The following is a 24,087-nucleotide window of genomic DNA, read 5'->3' on the forward strand; positions in this document are numbered from 1 at the left end:
ACAAATCCTAATCTCGAAATACGCCAACTCAACAAGTACCTTCGGAGACACCTGTAGAGCACCTTTATAATCACCCAGTTACGTTGTGACGTTTGGTAGCACACAAAGTGTTCCTCCGGTAAACGGGAGTTGCATAATCTCATAGTCATAGGAACATGTATAAATCATGAAGAAAGCAATAGCAACATACTAAACGATCAAGTGCTAAGCTAACGGAATGGGTCAAGTCAATCACATCATTCTCCTAATGATGTGATCCCGTTAATCAAATGACAACTCATGTCTATGGCTAGGAAACTCAACCATCTTTGATCAACGAGCTAGTCAAGTAGAGGCATACTAGTGACACTATGTTTGTCTATGTATTCACACATGTATCAAGTTTCCGGTTAATACAATTCTAGCATGAATAATAAACATTTATCATGAAATAAGGAAATAAATAATAACTTCATTATTGCCTCTAGGGCATATTTCCTTCAAATGGTAGTCGGCATTGCACTCCACCGCTCCCGGGAGGACAGCGCCCGACCGGCGGACGGATCTGTCTGTCGCGACTCCATAGCGTCGGCTCAACGGGCACTCGGGTCATCTGGGGCTGGCTCCTCGCGGTCCTGGCAGCCGGAACCGCTCTCCTTCCCCATCACCTGTCGGGCAGACTATGAGTCTGACCGGGAACTGGCGGCCCGCCATGAGAAGGAGAGGATAAGGGTCGCTGAGGCCAATTATCGCGGCAGAAATGGTGGCGGCAAGGGCGGCCGCAGAGGAGGAAGCCATCCGTGCCCGCATTATAAAGAAATGGCAGCGTATGAAATGCACGCCCTTGCCCGAGAGCAGAATCAGGTGATCTGTACCATGGCCGGACTGCCACTGAGGGAGGAGAAGGCGGACAATGACGGCGAGGACAGCTCCGGCTCGATTTGTACTACGTCTTCGTCTGGTACTTCCGTGAGAAGGACGGCAAGGGCGCCGAGAAGGGTAAGGGCCGACCGTGGATGAACTCCACCATAGCCAAACATGCAAAATTTTGATAGTTCGATGACATGTTTAGTTAGTAGTGATGGAGTAGCCGGACGATGTGTGTGGATCGACGTAGTTGCATGAGTTTGTATGAATTTGAGATATGATAATCAAGGTGTCCGGATGTGGATTACACTATTTAAGGGTACCCACCAGTGCCCGTGAACACGCCCGTTTGAGGGGCCAGCTTTGCCAAATCCGGCTATAAATGCTCTAAGGAATCGCGATCCATGTCCGAACTTTGAGTGAATAGCAAAAAACTACCACAATCCACATTAGGGTTCTAAAAAACTACCACAAATTTGTTTATGACTGATAACTACCAGAATCAACGTCGGTTGTCTCAAAAAACCCAAATCACCGAGTGCTTTGCAATTGATTGCGATTATGACAGGTCGGGCCCGCACCTAAACAAATCGTCTATTTGACCGTTTACTTTGACCATTACCTTACGTGTGGGCCCCACACGTCAGTGTCTCTTCCTCCTGTTCTTCTCTCCTTTCTGTCTTCCTTCTCCTCCCTCCTGCTCTGCCCACGCGGCCGCTCCTTCATGCGGCCATGGCCGCCGGCCATGCTACTGCCCATGCCCCGCCGCCATGTGGCACGTCTGGCCGCCTCCTTCGCACGGCCATGGCCTCCGGCCCTCGCTGCTGCCCACGCCGCCCCCTTCTACGCGACCATAGCCACCGACCACGCTGCTTCCCATGCTGCCGCCCTATGGCACGCCCGGCCGCCTCCTTCGCGCGGCCATGGCCGCCGGCCCTCACCGCTGCCCACGTCGCCCCCTTCTTGGCAGCCATCTCCGCGCCGAGGCCGGCCACACCACCACCACCTCGAGTCAGCGCCGCCATGGACCGACGCGTCGAGCTGCTCCACCGGCGGCCACGCTGCCTCCCGCGACCTACAGCCGGCGAGCCGCCGGCGCGTCGAGCTGCTCCACCGCCTGCCACGCTGCTGTAGCGACCTGGACACTGCAGAGTTGCCGGCGCCATTTGTCATGGCGGATGGGGCTTCTCCTAGGGACCCGGTTGCTTTTTTCAAAAACTTTTAGGGACCCTATTACTTTTGAAAAAAATAAAGGGTTTATTCTGTAAAAAATGAGGCCATATACTTTGAGATTTTTTTTATTAGTGTGTAAGAGACACTGACGTGTGGGGCCCACACGTCAGGTAACGTTCAAAGTAAACGGTCAAACAGATGGTTTGTTTATGTGCGGCCTGGCCTGTCATAATCATGATCAATTGCAAAGCACTCGGTGATTTGACTTTTTTGAGACAGCGGACGCCGATTCTGATAGTTATCCGTCATAAACAAATTTGTGGTAGTTTTGTGGAACCTTAACGCGAATTGTGATAGCTTTATGTTATTCACTCCCGAACTTTCGGGTGTGGCTCAACGAAATACTGTATCTGACACATGTAACATGAAAATCATATACTTGATTGTTCAATCATTATATTTGAAAATACATCGAGGAAAAAAAGTAGCCTGGCACACTGAGCAACGCCTGGATTTCCAACGTTGCCCTACACGAGATCGATTGGCTGACACAAAGACACGACATGACCAGCAGCTGATTTATTCGGAAAGCAAATGCGGAGCCACTACCAATAACGTAGCATAGCAGCAGCGAGCACGTAGACGTGTATGGGCACACTTACGAGGGTAATGAAGCAAAATCAGCTCGCGATACCACTTCACTTCTTGCAGACCAGCCCGGCGCTGCCCTTGCCGCTGCCGCACATGGTGTCGGCCGGCTCGTCGATCATGTCGACCGCCCCGACGCGGACGACGTCCTCTCCGGCGAAGCGCGCCACCTCGCAGTCCGTCCCGAAGATGTCCGACACCTGGTACTTTCCGGCACCCCCCATCACCGGGATCTTGGCGCCCATGTCAACCCCGGCGCTGACATAGTCCGGGCGGTAGGTCTGGCCGAGCACGCCGTGCACGTCGGCGCTGATGGAGTTGAACTTGAACGCGACGTTGAGGTGCGCGAGGCTGTCGTCGGCGGTGAGGCCGTAGTCGTGGACCCTCGAGTCCTCCTCGGTCACCGGCACCGCGTTGGCGACGATGCGGAACTGGCCGTCGAGGCGCACCACCACGCCGTTGGCCGCGCCGATGCGGAAGACGGACAGCGCAGGCGCGGAGGCCGGGCTCCAGCTGGCGGCCGGCGCCCCGGCCAGCTCGACGGGCACACCATCTAAGGTGATGACGAGGCGGTCGACGGCGTTATCCCAGGTGACCGTCCTCTTGACGCCGAGGTAGAGGCGGTGGCCGCCGAAGCGGATGCCGAGCGCCTGCACCCATGTGAAGTCCCGCGCCGCCTTCACGTTGCGCTTGCCGATGAAGTGCGCGTTGATGTGCAGGTTGGTGTCGGAGAGCAGGCAGAAGTCGGCGTCCCTGCGGCCGTGGAAGAGGAACTTGTTGCCGTCGCCGCCCACGAAGCGCGGGTCGTAGCACTCCGTGCCGGCCAGTTCACACACTGTTGGGTTCCAATGATGCATCAAGCACACGGTCGATCAGTAACTTCAGCTGCGAAATGAATGTAAAAAACATGGACGTGTATGTGTGTGGTGTTCTTACTGCAGACGAGCTTGCAGCTGGGGCAGTGCACGTAGCAGAGGTCGCGGCAGCCGGCGGGGCACCGGCGCACCGGGATCATGCACTGCGGGGCCTGCGACGGGCTGCTCTGGTTGTAGCAGCTCACCACGGTGGGCTGCGCGCCGGGGCTCATGTAGATGGGGACCACGTTGGGGTCGGACAAAATGGGGTTGTCCATCGGCTGGGCACCGACCGTCACGAGGAATGCGGCGGCGCAGGCGAGCAGAGCCACCGCGCACGGGCGCCGGAAAGACGCCATCGATCACTGCTAGTCGGTCTCCGGGTGATCTTTACTGCTAGTTGAGTGAAGCTGTTGCGAGTGCTCGTGATGGTGTGATGGTGCAAGGCGTGGAACGCATTCTTTTATAGCCCGGGATGATCTGACTAAACTTGTGTCGTCGGAACCACGCATGGCTTTTAGTCCCGGCAAGTCAACTGCCGCTCGATAGATGGCTCGGCTAGCTCCCCCGCGCGCCACATGAAACGATTCCACGCTTGCCGTCCCGGCGAACGGTTGATTCAAATCCGGGGCGCTTGGTCTCGATCGTGGTGTCAAGTGCCATCTGCTCTACGTTATGGCTAAGCAGAATCTACGTGCCCAGCCAGGACAAAAATTTATCCTCTTCAGAAAGAAACCAAGATTCAGATATAGCCTGGCCACCAAAAATTGCACAATATATAGAGAAAATCTTCAGTTGAAGAATACTCCTCCATGAGTAGGGTGCATACAATCTTCAGGGTAAAGGCGTAAGGCACGGCCTTAGAGGAACATGGTTAGTGTTCATTTTAAGAGAGCACAAGGTGTCAAGTTGTTATGTTGCTTCAGAAAGTTGCTCCAAGCTACGCTCTAGTTCGCTCTGTCATCGAAGACCACGAGGAGAAGGAGAGTGCAACATTTTTAACGGCCCAGAATGTGCAGACATCTGAGACAGTATGCAAAGACCTAACACAAAAAGTACGCCGTGAAGATGCATACAACCTCTAGATTCCTTGGGAACTAAATTGTGATGCGATGGTCGGTAGAGTTTAAATCCTGGTGCTTACATTTATCCTGAATTTATTTTAGGATTTCCGGTGATAACCGTTCAGTGGGAGAAGACGTTCCCGTCAACTACGAGGCGCCTACGACGACTTCGTAAAATCTCAAGATGACATGCCGGCTCAGTCTCTCAGAGATGCTCATAGGGATAACCGGGTAAGGTGTGCGTGTGTGCGTTCATAGGATGAGTGTATGCGCGTGTGTATGAGCGTATGCATTTGTATTGTGTTAAAAAAAGTCTATTTCGTTCACAATACTAAGGCCATCTCCGTCGCGGACCCTCAAAACGCCCGCATATGGCCAGACGTGTTGTGCCATCCAACGCGGACTTGTATCGATTCACAGAACGGTCCGTACGCACTTTCTCCCGCAAACCGGAGACAAACGTGGGGGGCTTGCGGGCGTCCGGACCGCTCCCAAGCCCACGTTTGACCGCCCTGGCCCACCCAAACCCCCTCCCTCGTCAGCGCCGCTCCAGAGCGTCAGTGCCGCATTCATGCCCGGCGAGAGCGAACGCGACCTCTCAATGGTGTCGGCATTGAAGCCTCGCGCCGCTTTCCGGTGTAGGCGACTGCTCTGCGTTCAAACGACACGACGGTCGTCCGTCCGTCCGTCTGCCGCCCACATTAATGACACGCAGTTGCCAAGGCTTCTACTCCGACGCCACTCGTCCGTCTCTCTGCTGCCCACCGTTGCTATATAAACTGCCGCCCCAGCCTAGCCTCAGTCATCCGCCTCCGATCCCTTTCTCCTCTCCGCACCACTCCCACCATGGCTTCCTCAATGTCGTGTGTACGACGATCTATTGGTCCGGGAAAGATCCCTTTGCAGTTCGGCCGTGGGAATCGACGAGCACAAAGAGCAAAATTAGCAGTTCACACAAGCAATTTACCCAGATTCGGGCCACCGTGAGGTGTAAAACCCTACCCCTGCTTTGTTGTATTGGATGTGTATGAGCTCAGGTTACAAGGAGCGCGCCTTGCCGGCAAGAGTGCGCGGGAACTGCAGCTACACGTGTAAATGAGCAAAGTGTCGACCTTTTTAAAGGTAGCCATGGACCTCCTTTTATAGATGAAGGGGTCACCACAATGGCAAAATGGTAATTACAACGTGTGAACAGTGGCTACAGTGCCAAATACCTAACTCTGACGGGTTAGGACAAGGGCATTAAATGCATCGTGAGATGTCGTGCCGGTAAAGCACACCAAAGATGTTGTGGTGCTATGTGTCGCGCCCATCTTGCGATGGAGGTGGTGTCTGTGTTGGTGTGGGCGTCTTGGACGTCGTCGCGCCGCCCGTAGGCTGTGCAGCTTCGTTCTTGGACTTGGCAGCAGCTGGAGTCTTGTTTGCCGAGCTCCGGACGACGCCGCTCGCCTGGCTAGGATCACCAGAGCGTCGTGGATGTTGTTCACCGTCTCCGCCCCCTCCGCCATCGCCTGTGTCCGTAGGCGTCGGAAGCTTGGACATAGATGGAGCGCCCGCCGTCACGCCCTTCTTCTTGGGCGCCATGAGCGGTGAAGATGATGAAGCTGACGTGTAGACTGCTAACTCAGGTTCGCGCAAGCAATTCCCCTACCTGGCGCGCCAAAGATGTCGTGCGTCTAGCTACCTCATATTATCTTGACACGCCTTCAGGACGGGTGTCATTAAAGTTGATCCTTCGGCGGTGAGCTGATACATGCCCAGACAGAGCTCACCAAACCGCCTGCCCGCTCGACACCTACTTGACAGGCGACTGGCGTGTCACTGAGGTGGAGCGGTGGAACGGTAGTGGGAGTCTGCCGGCACGTAGTTTGCTGGGTCTTCGCTTGCCGGTATGTAGCTTGCCAGCAACCAAGGCTTTGATCTTCAGTACTAACTTGGTACTTCTTGATGACCTACCTTGAGGTCTTCTTTATGGTTTTGTTAACCAAGTCTTGAGTCTTGTTTGCGGCTGTCCTTCGGCAAGCCCTGCCGTCGGGAAGGCTACTACTGCATGTGCACAAGTTCGAGGTACTAAAGCACCCCTACTTTAGTACACCGACGCTCACACTCACAAACTCTCTGGGACGGGCTGACGCCAGAGCAGAAGAAGGAGATGGCCGCCATTGCCGCCGGCTGGCTAGCTGACAGGCAGCCAGAGGACCACGACGTCCCAATGGAGGAAGCGGTCAATGACAAGATGGCGCCACCATCCTCGTCCGCACCACCCTCGTCAGTGCATTGCACCATGACCATCGGTGAGACCCGTGCCCATTATATGGACATGGGCCGGGGGGAGAGCAGTTTCGGGAGGCGCAGGCCGTTGGAGCCTACAACCACCAGCTTCTCCAAGAGCACCGTCAGGCGTAGGAGTAGCTTGCCGCTAGTAGGGCTATCACGCCGGGCGCAGATCTGGCGGAGCAGGTGATAATCCCCAAGTTTAGGGAATCATCGTAGCAATTCCCAAAGGTGGAAGTGATAAGTATGGAGTGTCGAACCCACAAGGAGCTAAAGGTAAGATCAATATTCTCTCAAGTCCTATCTGCCACTGATACGACTCTACGTACACCGAACGTTTGCTTCCAACTAGAAACGAGAAATAAAACTACGTTGTGGGTATGAAGAGGATAACTTTGCATGGTATCGGAGAGCTAAAATATAAAAGTAGGATATATTACTAAATATTGTAAATAGCGAGTGTGGAATAATGATGGGTCGGTGTGCGGAATTATCCTAGGCAATCGTTAACAAGACCAGTAGCCGTCATTGCAATTTCATATGAGGGAGAGGCATAAGCTAACATACTTTCTCTTCTTGGATCATATGCACTTATGATTGGAACTCTAGCAAGCATCCGCAACTAATAAAGATCATTAAGGTAAAACCCAACCATAGCATTAACATATCAAGTCCCCTTTATCCCATACGCAACAACCCCCTTACTCGGGTTTATGCTTCTGTCACTCAAGCAACCCACTATAAGCGAATCATGAACGTATTGCAACACCCTACAGCGGGAATCCCTCACGCTTGCGCGACACGGAGAGCACAATAGGACAACACCAAAATAAAACATACAACTCATACCGATCTAGATCATCAATGAACCCAAAGACAAAGGATATCTACTCAAAACATCATAGGATGGCAACACATCATTGGATCATAATATGTGGCATAAAGCACCATGTTCAAGTAGGGATTACAGCGGGGTGCGGGAGAGTGGACCGCGTAAAATAGATGAGGATGGTGATGTTGATGAAGACGATCATCACGGCGATGATTCCCCTCCCGATGGCACTCTGACACCAGTGAGAGAGAGGAGGAGAGGTTCTCTCCCTTGTGCTTCCTCCTCCATGGCCTCCCCCCTGGATGGGGAGAGTTTCTCCCTCTGGATCTTGGCATTCATGGAGATGATGGCCCCTCCGGGATCCTCCTCCATGGCCACCGGTGATGATGGCCCCCTCCGGCAGGGTGCTAGAGAGGGCCTAGATTGATTTCTCATGGCTACAGAGGTTTGCGGCGGCGGAACTTCTGATCTAGGTTATTTTCTGGAGGTTTGGGTATTTATAGGAGAGGTTGGCGTCAAGAACAAGTCAAGGGGCCCACGGGAAGTCCACGAGGCACAGGGGTGCGCCCCAGGGGGTGAGCGCGCCCTCCACCCTCGTGGGGCCCACGGGCCTCCCCTCCGGCAACTCTTTGTTTTAGTATTTTTTATATTTTCTAGAAAAATTCTCAGTTGATTTTCATCGTATTCCGAGAACTTTTATTTCTGCACAAAAACAACACCACGGTAGTTCTGCTGAGAACAACGTCAGTCCGGGTTAGTTCTAATCAAATCATACCAAAATCAAATAAAACTATTGTAAACATGGCATGAATACTTCATAAATTATAGATACATTGGAGACGTATCAGCATCCCCAAGCTTAATTCCTGCTCGTCCTCGAGTAGGTAAATGATAAAAGAAATAATTTATGAAGTGTGAATGCTAGCAAGTACATAAGTTTGATCAATGATAGTTTCAATCACTTTTTCTAGCATCATTATATATCATAACAGTAGCTCAACTCATGAAATTCTCATGATCAAGTAACAAGCTATTCACATGTTAAAGTATAGATCATAAACTTTCTTGAAAACTAACAAACCGTGCTCTTAGTCATCAAACAATTGCAATTCATCTTATTTTCGGGAAGGGTCTATGTAAGAGCTTTGATTCAGCAAACTCTACATACTCAACTATCATTTAATCTTTCACAATTGCTAACACTCATGTGATATTTATGGGTTCAAAGTTTGAATCGGACACAGAGAAAGATAGGGGCTTATAGTTTCGCCTCCCAACCTTTTACCTCAAGGGTAATGTCAACAATAATAATTTATGAAAACCTACATCCAAGTGGATATATATATATATATATATATCCGGATCGCTCCAACACAAAGTGCTTGCCAAAGGAAAAAGTGTAAAAAGGAAAGGTGATGATCACCTTGACTCTTGTATAAGGGTAGAAGATAAAAGTAAAAGAGAGGCCCTTCGCAGAGGGAAGCAGAGGTTGTCATGCGCTTTTATGGTTGGATGCACAAAATCTTAAAGCAAAAGAACGTCACTTTATATTGCCGCTTGTGATAAAGACCTTTATTATGCAGTCCGTCACTTTTATTTCTTCCCTATCACGAGTTCGTATAAAGCTTATTTTCTTCGCACTAATAGATCATACTGTTGGAAATATGCCCTAGAGGCAATAATAAATGGTTATTATTATATTTCCTTGTTCATGATAATTGTCTATTGTTCATGCTATAATTGTGTTATCCGGAAATCGTAATACATGTGTGAATACATAGACCTCAACATGTCCCTAGTGAGCCTCTAGTTGACTAGCTCGTTGATCAATAGATGGTTACGGTTTCCTGACCATGGACATTGGATGTCGTTGATAACGGGATCACATCATTAGGAGAATAATGTGATGGACAAGACCCAATCCTAAGCATAGCACAAGATCGTGTAGTTCGTTTTGCTAGAGCTTTTCTAATGTCAAGTATCGTTTCCTTAGACCATGAGATTGTGCAACTCCCGGATACCGTAGGAATGCTTTGGGTGTATCAAACGTCACAACATAACTGGATGACTATAAAGGTGCACTACAGGTGTCTCTGAAAGTGTCTGTTGGGTTGGCACGAATCGAGACTGGGATTTGTCACTCCGTGTGATGGGGAGTTATCTCTGGGCCCACTCGGTAATGCATCATCATAATGAGCTCAATGTGACTAAGAAGTTAGCCACGGGATCATGTGTTACGTAACGAGTAAAGAGACTTGCCGGTAACGAGATTGAACGGGGTATGGGGATACCGACGATCGAATCTCGGGCAAGTAACATACTGATAGACAAAGGGAATTGAATACGGGATTGATTGAATCCCCGACATCGTGGTTCATCCGATGAGATCATCATGGAACATGTGGGAGCCAACATGGGTATCCAGATCCCGCTGTTGGTTATTGGCCGGAGAACGTCTCGGTCATGTCTGCATGGTTCCCGAACCCATAGGGTCTACACACTTAAGGTTCGGTGACGCTAGAGTTGTTATGGGAAATAGTATGTGGTTACCGAAGGTTGTTCGGAGTCCCGGATGAGATCCGGACGTGACGAGGAACTCCGGAATGGTCCGGAGGTGAAGATCGATATATTGGACGAAGGGTATTGGAGTCCGGAATTGTTTCGGGGGTACCGGGTGACGACCAGCGTGTCCGAAAGGGGTTTCGGAGGCTCCGACAAGCGTTGGGGGGCCTTATGGGCCAAGGGGAGGGGGCACATCAGCCCACTAAGGGGTTGTGCGCCCCTCCCACCCCATCTCACATAACGTGGAGAGGTGGGGGCGCCTCCCCTAGGGCAGCCACCCCTCCCAGCTTGGGGGGCAAGTTTCCTAGGGGTGGGGGCGCCCAAACCCATCTAGGGTTTCCCCTGTGGCCGCCGACCCTCCCCTAGGGAAACCCTAGGGCGCCTCCTCCTCCCCCCTTCCCCCTATATATAGTGAGGGAGAGAGAGGGCAGCCGCACCCCCTTCCCTGGCGCAACCCTCTCCTCCTCCAACTCCTCCCCCTCCTCCGTAGTGCTTAGCGAAGCTCTGCCGGAGAACCACGAGCTCCATCGCCACCATGACGTCGTGCTGCTGGAGTTCTCCCTCAACTTCTCCTCTCCCCTTGCTGGATCAAGAAGGAGGAGACGTCCCCGGGTTGTACGTGTGTTGCACGCGGAGGCGCCGTCCGTTCGGCGCTAGATCGGATCTTCTGCGATTTGAATCGCCGCGAGTACGACTCCATCAACCACGTTCTTGTAATGCTTCCGCTTAGCGATCTTCAAGGGTATGAAGATGCACTCCTTCTCTCTCGTTGCTAGCATCTCCTATATTGATCTTGGTGACACGTAGGAAAATTTTGAATTATTACTACGTTCCCCAACAGTGGCATCATGAGCTAGGTCTATGCGTAGATACTATGCATGAGTAGAACACAAAGTAGTTGTGGGCGATGATTTGTTCAATTTGCTTACCGTTACTAGTCTTATCTTGATTCAGCGGCATTGTGGGATGAAGCGGCCCGGACCGACCTTACACGTACGCTTACGTGAGACAGGTTCCACCGACTGACATGCACTAGTTGCATAAGGTGGCTAGCGGGTGTCTGTCTCTCCCACTTTAGTCAGATCGGATTCGATGAAGAGGGTCCTTATGAAGGGTAAATAGCAATTGGCATATCACTGTTGTGGCTTTTGCGTAGGTAAGAAACGTTCTTGCTAGAAACCCATAGCAGCCACGTAAAACATGCAACAACAATTATAGGACGTCTAACTTGTTTTTGCAGGGTATTCTATGTGATGTGATATGGCCAAAAGGATGTGATGAATTATATATATGTGATGTATGAGATGGATCATGTTCTTGTAATAGGAATCACGACTTGCATGTCGATGAATATGACAACCGGCAGGAGCCATAGGAGTTGTCTTAATTTATTGTATGATCTGCGTGTCAATGAAAAACGCCATGTAATTACTTTACTTTATTGCTAACCGTTAGCCATAGTAGTAGAAGTAATAGTTGGCGAGACAACTTCATGAAGACACGATGATGGAGATCATGATGATGGAGATCATGGTGTCATGCCGGTGACGAAGGTGATCATGCCGCGCCTCGAAGATGGAGATCAAAGGCGCAAGATGATATTGGCCATATCATGTCACTTTATGATTTGCATGTGATGCTTGTCATGTTTACATCTTATTTGCTTAGAACGACGGTAACATAAATAAGATGATCCCTCACTAGAATTTCAAGAGATGTGTTCCCCCTAACTGTGCACCGTTGCGAAGGTTCGTTGTTTCGAAGCACCACGTGATGATCGGGTGTGATAGATTCTAACGTTCGCATACAACGGGTGTAAGCCAGATTTACACATGCAAAACACTTAGGTTGACTTGACGAGCCTAGCATGTACAGACATGGCCTCGGAACACAAGAGACCGAAAGGTCAAACATGAGTCGTATAGTAGATACGATCAACATGGAGATGTTCACCGTTGATGACTAGTCTGTCTCACGTGATGATCGGACACGGCCTAGTCGACTCGGATCATGTATATCTGAGTGGGAGTTCATTGAATAATTTGATTAGATGAACTTAATTATCATGAACATAGTCTAAATTGTCTTTGCAAATTATGTTGTAGATTAATAGCTCGCGCTTTAGCTCCCTGTTTTAATACGTTCCTAGAGAAAGACTAAGTTGAAAGATAATGTAAGCAATTGTGCGGACTAGGGCCGTAGTCTGAGGATTGTCCTCACAGCTACACAGCAGGCTTCTGTCCTTGATGCACCGCTCGGTGTGCCAACCCCTCTGGCGTCGTATGTGGATGTTGTGAACATCTGGCAGACACGTCTTGATGACTACCTGATAGTTTAGTGCACCATGATTTACGGCTTAGAGTCGGGGCTCTAAAGGCGTTTTGAACGCCATGGAACATATGAGATGTTCCAAGAGCTAAAAGTGGTATTTTAGGCTCATGCCCGTGTTGAGAGGTTTGAGACCTCTGACAAGATCTTTGCCTACAAGATGGAGGAGAATAGCTCAGCCAATGAGCATGTGCTCAGAATGTCTGGGTACTTCAATCGCTTGAATCAAGTGGGAGTTAATCTTCCAGATAAGAGAAGTGATTGACGGAGTTCTCCAGTCACTATCACCAAGCTAACTAGAGCTTCGTGATGAACTATAACATGCAAGGGAAGTTGATCCCGAAGCTGTTCGTCGTGCTTAAGGCCGTAAAGGTAGAAGTCAAGAAGGAGCATCAAGTGTTGATGGTTAACAAGACCACTAGTTTCAAAGAAGGGCAAGGGAAAGAAGGGAAACTTCATGAATGGCAAGCCAGTTGCCGCTCTAGTGAAGAAACCCAAGAACCCAAACCCAAGACGAAGTGCTTCTATTAGGGGAACGGTCACTGGTAGCGGAACTGCCTCAAATACTTGGTAGATAAGAAGGCTGGCAACTTCAACAAAAGTATATTTGATATATGTGTTATTGATGTGTACCTTACTAGTACTCCTAGTAGCACATGGGTATTAAATTCCGGTTCCGTTGCTAATATTGGTAACTCAAAACAAAAGCTACGGAATAAACGGAGACTAGCTAAGGGCGAGGTGACGATATGTGTTGGAAGTGTTTCCAAGGATGATATGATCACCATCGCACGCTCCCTCTACCTTCGGGATTAATGTTGAACCCAGATAAATGTTGTTTACATTGGTGCTACGTTGAGCATGAACATGATTAGATCATGTTTATTGCAATACAGTTATTCATTTAAGACAGAGAATAATGGTTATTCTGTTTACATGAATAATACCTTCTATGGTCATGCACCCAATGTGAATGGTTTATTGAATCTCGGTCGTAGTGTTACACATGTTCATAACATTGATGCCAAAAGATGTAGAGTTCATAATGATAGTACCACTTTCTTGTGGCACTATCGCTTAGGTCATATTGGTGTAAAGCGCATGAAGAACTCCATGCTAATGGACTTTTGGAGTCACTTGATTTTGAATCACCTGACATATGCGAATCATGCCTCATAGGCACGATGACTAAAACCCCGTTCTTTGGAACAATGGAACGGGCAAATGACTTGTTGGAAATCATACATGCTAATGTGTGCGGTCCGATGAGTGTTGAGGCGTGCGGTGGATATCGTTATTTTCTCACCTTCACCAATGAATTGAGTAGATATGGGTATATTTACTTAATGAAGCATAAGTCTGAAACGTTTGAAAAGTTCAAGCAATTTCAGAGTGAAGTTGAGAATCATCATAACAAGAAGATCAAGTTCCTATGATCTGATCAAGGGGAGAGTATCTGAGTTATGAGTTTGGCAATCACTAAAGACAAGGTGGAATCGTTTCACAGTTGACGCCACCTGGAACACCATAGCGTAATGGTGTGTCCGAGTGTCGTAGTCGCACCCTATTGGATATGGTGCGATCTATGATGTGTCTTACTGATCTACCACTATCATTTTGGGCTTATGCATTAGAGAAAATTACCACTTTAAATAGGGCACCATCTAAGTCCGTGGAGATACACCGTATGAACTATGGTTTGGCAAGAAACCTAAGTTGTTGTTTCTTAAGGTTTGGGGCTACGATGCTTATGTCGATAGGCTTCGGCTAGAAAAGCTCGAACCCAAAGCAGAAAATTGTGTCTTCATAGAATACCCAAACAAGACGATTGGGTATACCTTCTATCTCAGATCTGAGGGCAAAGTGTTTGTCACTAGGAACAGGTCCTTTCTCGAGAAAGAGTTTCTCTCGAAAGAATTGAGTGGGAGGAAGATAGAACTTGATGAGGTTGTTGAACCTTTACTTCAACCAGAGAGTAGCGCAACACAGAAAAATGTTTCTGTGGCACCTACCTCAGTTGAAGAGAAAGCTAATGATGATGATCATGGAGCTTCAGATCAAGTTACTATCGAACCTCATAGGTCGACAAGGGTGTGTACAACTTCTGAGTGGTAACCCTGTCTTAAAGGTCATGTTGTTGGACAACGATGAACCTATGAGCTATGGAGAAGCGATGGTGGGCCCGGATTCCAACAAATGGCTGGAAGCCATGAAATCCGAGATAGGATCCATGTATGAGAACAAAGTATGGACTTTGGTGGACTTGCCCGATGATCGGCAAGCCATTGAGAATAAATGGATCTTTAAGAAGAAGACAGATGCTGATGGTAATGTCACCATTTATGAAGCTCGACTTGTCTCAAAGAAGTTTCCGACAAGTTCAAGGAGTTGACTGTGATGAGACTTTCTCAATCATAGCGATGCTAAAGTCTATTAGAATTATGTTAGCAGTTGCTGCATTTTCATTTACGAAATCTGGCAGATGGATGTCAAAACAAAGTTTCCTTGACGGTTTCCATGAGGAAAGGTTGTATGTGATACAACCAGAAGGTTTTGTCGATCCTAAGGATGCTAAAAGGTATGCAAACTCCAGCGGTCCTTCTATGGACTGGAGCAAGCATCTCGGAGTTGGAACATACGCTTTGATGAGGTGATCAAAGCATTTGGGTTTATACAAAGTTTGCAAGAAATTGAGTGGGAGCACTACAACATTTTGATAAATATATGTGGATGACATATTGTTGATCAGAAATGATGTACAATTTCTGGAAAGCATAAAGGGTTGTTTGAATGGAGTTTTTCAAAGGAAGACCTGGGTAAAACTGCTTACATGTTGGGTATCAAGATGTATAGAGATAGATCAAGACGCCTGATAAGACTTTCACAGAGCACATACCTTGACATGATCTTGAAGGAGTTCAAGATGGATCAGTCAAAGAAGGAGTTCTTGCCTAAGTTGTAAGGTGTGAAGTTAAGACTTGAAGCTAGACCACGGCAGAAGAAAGAGAAAGGACGAAAGTCATCCCCCATGCCTTAGCCATAGGCTCTATACGATATGCCATGTTGTGTACCGCAATGTGCCTTGCCACGTGTCTGGCAAGGGGGTATAAGAATGATCTAGGAGTGGATCATTGGACAACGGTCAAAATTGTCCTTGGGAATAAGGAAATGTTTTCTCGATTATGGAAGTGATGAAGAGTTTGGCGTAAAGAGTTACGTCGATGCAAGCTTTAACACCTATCCGGATGACTCTGAGTAGCAAACCGGATACGTGTAGTGGAGCAACCATTTGGAATAGCTCCAAGTGGAGCATAGTAGCAACATCTACAATATGAAATAGAGATTTGCGAAGGACACACGGATCTGAATGTTGCAGACCCGTTGACTAAAACCTCTCTCGTAAGCATAACATGATCAAACCCTAGAACTTATTGAGTGTTAATCACATGATGATGTGAACTAGATTATTGACTCTAGTAAACTCCTGGGTTTTAATCACATGGCGATGTGAACTAGATTATTGACTCTAGTAAACTCTTGGGTGTTAGTCACATGGCGATGTGAACTATGAGGGTTGATCACATGGCGATGTGAACTAGATTATTGACTCTAGTGCAAGTGGGAGACTGTTGGAAATATGCCCTAGAGGCAATAATAAAATGGTTATTATTATATTTCCTTGCTCATGATAATTTTCTATTGTTCATGCTATAATTGTGTTATCCGAAAATTGTAATACATGTGTGAATACATAGACCTCAACATGTCCCTAGTGAGCGCTAGTTGACTAGCTCGTTGATCAATAGATGGTTACGGTTTCCTGACCATGGACATTGGATGTCGTTGATAACAGGATCACATCATTAGGAGAATGATGTGATGGACAAGACCCAATCCTAAGCATAGCACAAGATCGTGTAGTTCGTTTTGCTAGAGCTGTTCTAATGTCAGGTATCATTTCCTTAGACCATGAGATTGTGCAACTCCCGGATACCGTAGGAATGCTTTGGGTGTATCAAACGTCACAATGTAACTGGGTGACTATAAAGGTGCACTACAGGTGTCTCTGAAAGTGTCTGTTGGGTTGGCACGAATCGAGACTGGGATTTGTCACTCCGTGTGACGGAGAGGTATCTCTGGGCCCACTCGGTAATGCATCATCATAATGAGCTCAATGTGACTAAGAAGTTAGCCACGTGATCATGTGTTACGTAACGAGCAGGGTCGGCCCTGAGGGGGGGCAGAGGGGGCGGCCGCCCCGGGCCCCCCAAAGTCTAGGGCCCCCCACCCAGCTAGCATGCACGTACGCAAGGCCCAGGGATGCAGGGCAACGCATGCACAAAAGGCCTGTACGCGTTGTCCTCCGATGCATGTAGCTAGCCCACGGAGCCGCTGATTCCTCGTCTCGTCGGTCGATCTGCTAGCGTGTACGCGTTGCCCTTGCTCGGATTTCCTTCTAATCGTGACGATGTTCCCTATTCATCTATTCCTCGATATATTATTCCTAAAAAAGAATCTATTCCAAGATCTCGCATGCTCATGGCCGAACCGAACAAACCGGAGGCAGCCGTCGTTCCTTGTTTCCCTTCCTCTCGCGGCAAGCCGGCGATGGGGATGGATGAGGGAGCGACGTTGATGCTGGATTTCAAAGGTGGTGGCCCGTGCAGTTCTATCTGACGACAGCCATGGTGGCAGCTGGAGATCTGACGTTCCAGATGCAGGTCACAATTTGCGCGCCGGCGAACTGCGCCGCTCTCCGGTCGCCAGGTGATGCAAATCGTCAAGCGCCTCCTATCTCACGTCAGTCTAAATCGCATCATGGCCATTGCCTGATCAGGTGGTCAACGCTGCTCCGATCAATCCGAGGTAACATCAGACTATCTACTTCCTACATCTATATTGCTAATTGAGTAATTTATTTATGTTCACATCCATGATACATAGATTGCAGTGTTTAAGCTTTTGACGTAATTTAATTTTTCGTTTTTAGCAGTGCGTATTATCATGTCGACTAGAATATATGCATCCACTGAAAAGAGAAAAAAATGAAATAAGAAGTTTAAGGAGGATCGATCGGCCCCATCATAAAGTGAAATTTTATGATTGATTGTTTGAAATGGTTGAAAGGTAATATGTATACATTATTTGATAAGAATGTTGCTTTTGGTGCATTTAAGCGATAATATATATACTCCTATAATGTTTATGTGAAGGGGCCCCGACTTTTGGTTTCGCCCCGGGCCCCTGAAATCTCAGGACCGACCCTGGTAACGAGTAAAGAGACTTGCCGGTAACGAGATTGAACGAGGTATGGGGATACCGACGATCGAATCTCGGGCAAGTAACATACTGATAGACAAAGGGAATTGAATACGGGATTGATTGAATCCCCGACATCGTGGTTCATCCGATGAGATCATCGTGGAACATGTAGGAGCCAACATGGGTATCCAGATCCCGCTGTTGGTTATTGGCCGGAGAACGCCTCGGTCATGTCTGCATGGCTCCCGAACCCGTAGGGTCTACACACTTAAGGTTCGGTGACGCTAGAGTTGTTATGGGAAATAGTATGTGGTTACCGAAGGTTGTTCGGAGTCCCGGATGAGATCCCGGACGTGACGAGGAACTCCGAAATGGTCCGGAGGTGAAGATCGATATATTGGACGAAGGGTATTGGAGTCCGAAATTGTTCCGGGGGTACCGGGTGACGACCAACGTGTCCGAAAGGGGTTTCGGAGGCCCCGGCAAGCGTTGGGGGGCCTTATGGGCCAAGGGGAGGGGGCACATCAGCCCACTAAGGGGCAGTGCGCCCCTCCCACCCCATCTCACGTAATGTGGAGAGGTGGGGGTGCCTCCCCTAGGGCAGCCACCCCTCCCAGCTTGGGGGGCAAGTTTCCTAGGGGTGGGGGCGCCCAAACCCATCTAGGGTTTCCCCTGTGGCCGCCGACCCTCCCCTAGGGAAACCCTAGGGCGCCTCCTCCTCCCCCCTTCCCCCTATATATAGTGAGGGAGAGAGAGGGCAGCCGCACCCCCTTCCCTGGCGCAACCCTCTCCTCCTCCAACTCCTCCTCCTCCTCCGTAGTGCTTAGCGAAGCTCTGCCGGAGAACCACGAGCTCCATCGCCACCATGCCGTCGTGCTGCTGGAGTTCTCCCTCAACTTCTCCTCTCCCCTTGCTGGATCAAGAAGGAGGAGACGTCCCCGGGCTGTACGTGTGTTGAACGCGGAGGCGCCGTCCGTTCGGCGCTAGATCGGATCTTTTGCGACTTGAATCGCCGCGAGTACGACTCCATCAACCGCGTTCTTGTAACGCTTCCGCTTAGCGATCTTCAAGGGTATGAAGATGCACTCCATCTCTCTCGTTGCTAGCATCTCCTAGATTGATCTTGGTGACACGTAGGAAAATTTTGAATTATTACTACGTTCCCCAACACATACATATTTAAGGAGCAATTTTTATTGCATGCACCGATGACAACTTACTTGAAGGATCTTACTCAATCCATAGGTAGGTATGGTGGACTCTATGGCAAAACTGGTTTAAGGAATGTTTGGAAGCACAAGTAGTATCTCTACTTGGTGCAAAGAATTTTGCTAGCACGAGAGGGAAAGACAAGCTCAACATGTTGGATGATCCAAGACAATATAACGTTTCGGATATAGGAAAACATAACTCCTTGTCCAACATCAACTTTTTAGTATGTCATATTTTAATGAGTGCTCACAATTACAAAAGATGTCCAAGATAGTATATTTATATGTGAAATCTCTCTTCCTTCAATATTCTTTCATGAATTGTTCAAGTGACCAATTCTGCGTTTGCTAACTTTCAATAAGTTTACTACCTATACTTATTATGTGTGAAGTCATTACTCCCCATGTTATAAGCATAGGAAATGTATATAAATTCATATTTATGATATTCAATTCATTCAACCATTTACTCATAGGATATACGTGAAGCGCGTGAGTAAATGACAAACTACTCCAAAAGATATAAGTGAAGAACACTGAGTAGTCAAATAATTAAGTAGCCATGGGAGGTTCTTTTTCATTCAAGATTTCAGATTCAATGATTTTAGTCAAACAGCAAGTAAAATTGAAAATACGCTCCAACCAAAACACATATCATGTGACGAATAAAAATATAGCTCCGAGTAAGGTATACCGATAGTTTTTGAAGATGAAAAAGGGGATGCCTTCCGGGGCATCCCCAAGCTTAGGCGCTTGAGTCTTTCTTGAATATTACCTTGGGGTGCCTTGGGCATCCCCAAGCTTAGGGTCTTTCCACTCCTTATTCTCCTCATATCGATATCTCACCCAAAACTTGAAAACTTCAATCACACAAAACTTAACGGAACTTCGTGAGATAGGTTAGTATGATAAAGAGTAAACCATTCACTTTGGTACTGTCAAAGACAAGTTTCATAATTGTTCTCACACAATGCCTATTGTACCATATCATTTCTACAATTTATATTGAGAAATATAAGCCATACAAACTAAAAAACAAGCAAACTATGCAATGAAAACAAAATCTGTCAGAAATAGAACAGTCTATAATGATCTGAACAGCAACCATACTTCTTCTACTCCAAAAATTATGAAATAAATTGGTGGACGTGAGGTATTTGTCTATTATCTTCTGCAAAAATAATCAACTCAAAAGCACTCTTCTCTAAAAAATGACAGCTAATCTCGTGAGCGCAAAGTTTCTATTTTTTACAGCAAGATTACATTAACTTTCACCCAAGTCTTCCCAAAGGTCTTACTTTGCACTTTATTGAAACAAAAGCTATAAAACATGATTACTACAGTAGCTCAATCATGTAAACACACAAAAACAGTAAGGGTAAATATTGGGTTGTCTCCCAACAAGCGCTTTTCTTTAATGCCTTTTAGATAGGCATGATGATTTCAATGATGCTCACATAAAAGATAAGAATTGAAATATAAAGAGAGCATCATGAAGAATATGACTAGCACATTTAAATCTAACCCACTTCCTATGCCTAGGGATTTTGTGAGCACATAATTTATAGGAACAAGAATCAACTAGTATAGGAAGGAAAAACAAGTATAACTACAAAACTTTAAGCACATAGAGAGGAAACTTGATATTATTGCAACTCCTACAAGCATGTATTCCTCCCTCATAATAATTTTCAGTAGCATCATGAATGAGTTCAACAATATAACCATCACATAAAGCATTCTTTTCATGATCTACAAGCATAGAAATTTTACTACTCTCCACATAAACAAAATTCTTCTCATTCGGAATAGTGGGAGCAAACTTAACAAAATAACTGTCATGTGAGGCATAATCCAATTGAAAATTAAAATCATGATGACAAGTTTCATGGTTAACATTATTCTTTGTAGCATACATGTCATCACAATAATCATCATAGATAGCAACTTTGTTCTCATAATCAATTGGAACCTCTTCCGAAATAGTGGAATCATTACTAACTAAAGTCGACACTCTTCCAAATCCGCTTTAGATGATAGTATTATTCATACTCCAAAAGATATAAGTGAAGTTCATGGAGCATTCTATAATTAATATAGACTAACCAATATCCAAGCTCAAAATATATAAGTGAAGCACACGAAGTATTCTATAAAACCATACTCAAAAGATTTAAGTGAAGCGCAAAGAGCATTCCATAAGGTCATACTCAAAAGATATAAGTGAAGCTCATGAATCATTCTATAAATCGATGAAGGAATATCTCATACTAGCATGGTTCTTAAAGAAAAAGAAAAACACAAAGGGCACAAATCATGTGAACAAAACAAAAACCGAGGTATACCGATAATTGTTGAAGAAGAAAGATGGGATGCCAACCGGGGCATCCCCAAGCTTAGATGCTTGAGTATCCTTGAAATATTTACTTGGGGTGCCTTGGGAATCCCCAAGCTTGAACTCTTGCCTCTCTTTAATCTTCTCATATTGATAGCTCCTCGATCTTAGAACACTTCATCCACACAAAACTTTAACAAAAACTTTGTGAGATCTGTTAGTATAATAAAGCAAATCACTACCTTTAGGTACTGTTGCAAACTTATTCCAATTTCATATTAGAACTATATCTACTGTATTCCAACTTCACCATGGTTCATACCCCCCGATACTACCCATAGATTCATCAAAATTAGCGAACAACACATAGAAAACGGAATTTGCCAAAAACAGGACAGTCTGTAGTAATCTGGAAATTTATTATACTTTTGTAAATCCAAAAATTCTAAAAATATATATGAAAATTTAAACAAATTGTACAGAAGTAACATGCAAAAAGTTTCAGACCTATTTGACTTTCCAGTAAAAAATATAAATTCACGCGCTACAACCAAAGTTTCTGTTTTTTACTGCACATAGTAAACAAGCAATCTAATCATCCTAAAACCAAAGCTTGGCACATTATTTTTATAATATAATGGATATATACAAGGGATAATTATTTTCAGAGAATCTTCCATGAAATTTTTTACATTGTTTCCATGAGCATGAACACAAGTGTTCAAGGTCGACCCTCACTTCTCCAATGCATAACCTTCCAATCACTTCTCTTATTGAAAAACTTATTAGGCATGAGAGGCAAGTAATTTTTTTGTATTTTCATTCTTTTAACTTTTTTTATGTTTCACCCACAACTAAAAAGAAACAAAAAGGAAAAAAAAATCTACTTAGTGAAGAAAGCAAACAAGCATACACGAAAATATCAACCCCACGCTATTGCTCCCCGGCAACGGCGCTAGAAAAGAGCTTGATAATCCCCAAGTGCAGGGAATCATCATAGCAATTCCCAAAGATGGAAGTGATAAGTATGGAGTGTTGAACCCACAAGGAGCTAAAGGTAAGATCAATATTCTCTCAAGTCCTATCTGCCACTGATACGACTCTGCATACACCGAACGTTTGCTTCCAACAAGAAACGAGAAATAAAACTACGTTGTGGGTACGAAGAGGATAACTTTGCATGGTATCGGAGAGCTAAAATATAAACGTAGGATATATTACTAAATATTATAATTAGCGAGTGTGGAATAATGATGGGTCGGTGTGCGGAATTATCCTAGGCAATCGTTAACAAGACCGGTAGTCGTCATTGCAATTTCATATGAGGGAGAGGCATAAGCTAACATACTTTCTCTTCTTGAATCATATGCACTTATGATTGGAACTTTAGCAAGCATCCGCAACTACTAAAGATCATTAAGGTAAAACCAACCATAGCATTAACATATCAAGTCCCCTTTATCCCATACGCAACAACCCCCTTACTCGGGTTTATGCTTCTGTCACTCAAGCAACCCACTATAAGCGAATCATGAACGTATTGCAACACCCTACAACGGCAATTCCTCACGCTTGCGCGACACGGAGGGCACAATAGAACAACACCAAAATAAAACATACAACTCATACCGATCTAGATCATTAATCAACCCAAAGACAAAGGATATCTACTCAAAACATCATAGGATGGCAACACATCATTGGATCATAATATGTAGCATAAAGCACCATGTTCAAGTAGGGATTACAGCGGGGTGCGGGAGAGTGGACCGCGTAAAATAGATGAGGATGGTGATGATGATGGTGATGTAGATGAAGACGATCACCGCGGCGATGATTCCCCTCCCGATGGCACTCCGGCGCCACCGAGAGAGAGGAGGGGAGGTTCTCCCCATTGTGCTTCCTTCTCCATGGCCTCCCCCCTGGATGGGGAGAGGTTCTTCCTCTAGATCTTGGCCTTCATGGAGATGATGGCCCCTCCGAGATCCTCCTCTATGGCCTTCGGTGATGATGGCCCCCTTCGGCACGGTGCTAGAGAGGGCCTAGATTGATTTCTCGTGGCTACAGAGGCTTGTGGCGGCGGAACTTCCGATCTATGTTATTTTCTGGAGGTTTGGGTATTTATAGGAGAGGTTGGCATCAAGAAAGTCAGGGGGCCCCACGGGAAGTCCACGAGGCACAGGGGCGCGCCCCGGGGGTGGGCGCGCCCTCCACCCTCATGGGGCCCACGGGCCTCCCCTCCGGTAACTCTTCGTTCCAGTATTTTTTATATTTTCCAGAAAAATTCTCCGTTGATTTTCGTCGTATTCCGAGAAATTTTATTTCTGCACAAAAACAACACCACGGTAGTTCTGCTGAAAACAACGTCAGTCCGGATTAGTTTTAATCAAATACCAAATTATATAAAACTATTGTAAACATGGCATGAATACTTCATAAATTATAGATACGTTGGAGACGTATCAGTAGGCTGCGCTACACGAGTCCTACAACTCCGCCCGCGAGATCCGCCTCGCCCGCTGGCGGTACCGCCAGCATCAGGCGGAAAACTGGAGACCGCCAACAAGGAGTTCGACGAGGCGGCAGACGAGGTGTGGGGTAAGACCGACGACGAGCCAGAGGACAAAGTCGGTTCCGCCGAGGCCGCGCCCCGCCGCCATGACCACGAGTCGGACAACTTCACTTCCCGGGTCTCCGG

General features: G+C 46.9%; 1 protein-coding gene across 1 annotated transcript; it reads right to left on the reverse strand.

The window, feature by feature from the left end:
• Positions 1–2,439: 2,439 nt before the first annotated feature.
• Positions 2,440–3,941, reverse strand: LOC109744467 (uncharacterized). Its single transcript, XM_020303589.3, has 2 exons — positions 3,604–3,941; positions 2,440–3,502 (listed from the first exon to the last, which is right to left on the reverse strand). Exons 1-2 carry the CDS (start codon positions 3,878–3,880, stop codon positions 2,718–2,720), a joined length of 1,062 nt encoding a protein of 353 aa, XP_020159178.1. The 5' UTR covers positions 3,881–3,941; the 3' UTR covers positions 2,440–2,717.
• Positions 3,942–24,087: the final 20,146 nt, after the last annotated feature.

Source organism: Aegilops tauschii, chromosome 2, assembly GCF_002575655.3.
Source record: "Aegilops tauschii subsp. strangulata cultivar AL8/78 chromosome 2, Aet v6.0, whole genome shotgun sequence".
NCBI classification, from domain to species: Eukaryota; Viridiplantae; Streptophyta; class Magnoliopsida; order Poales; family Poaceae; genus Aegilops; species Aegilops tauschii.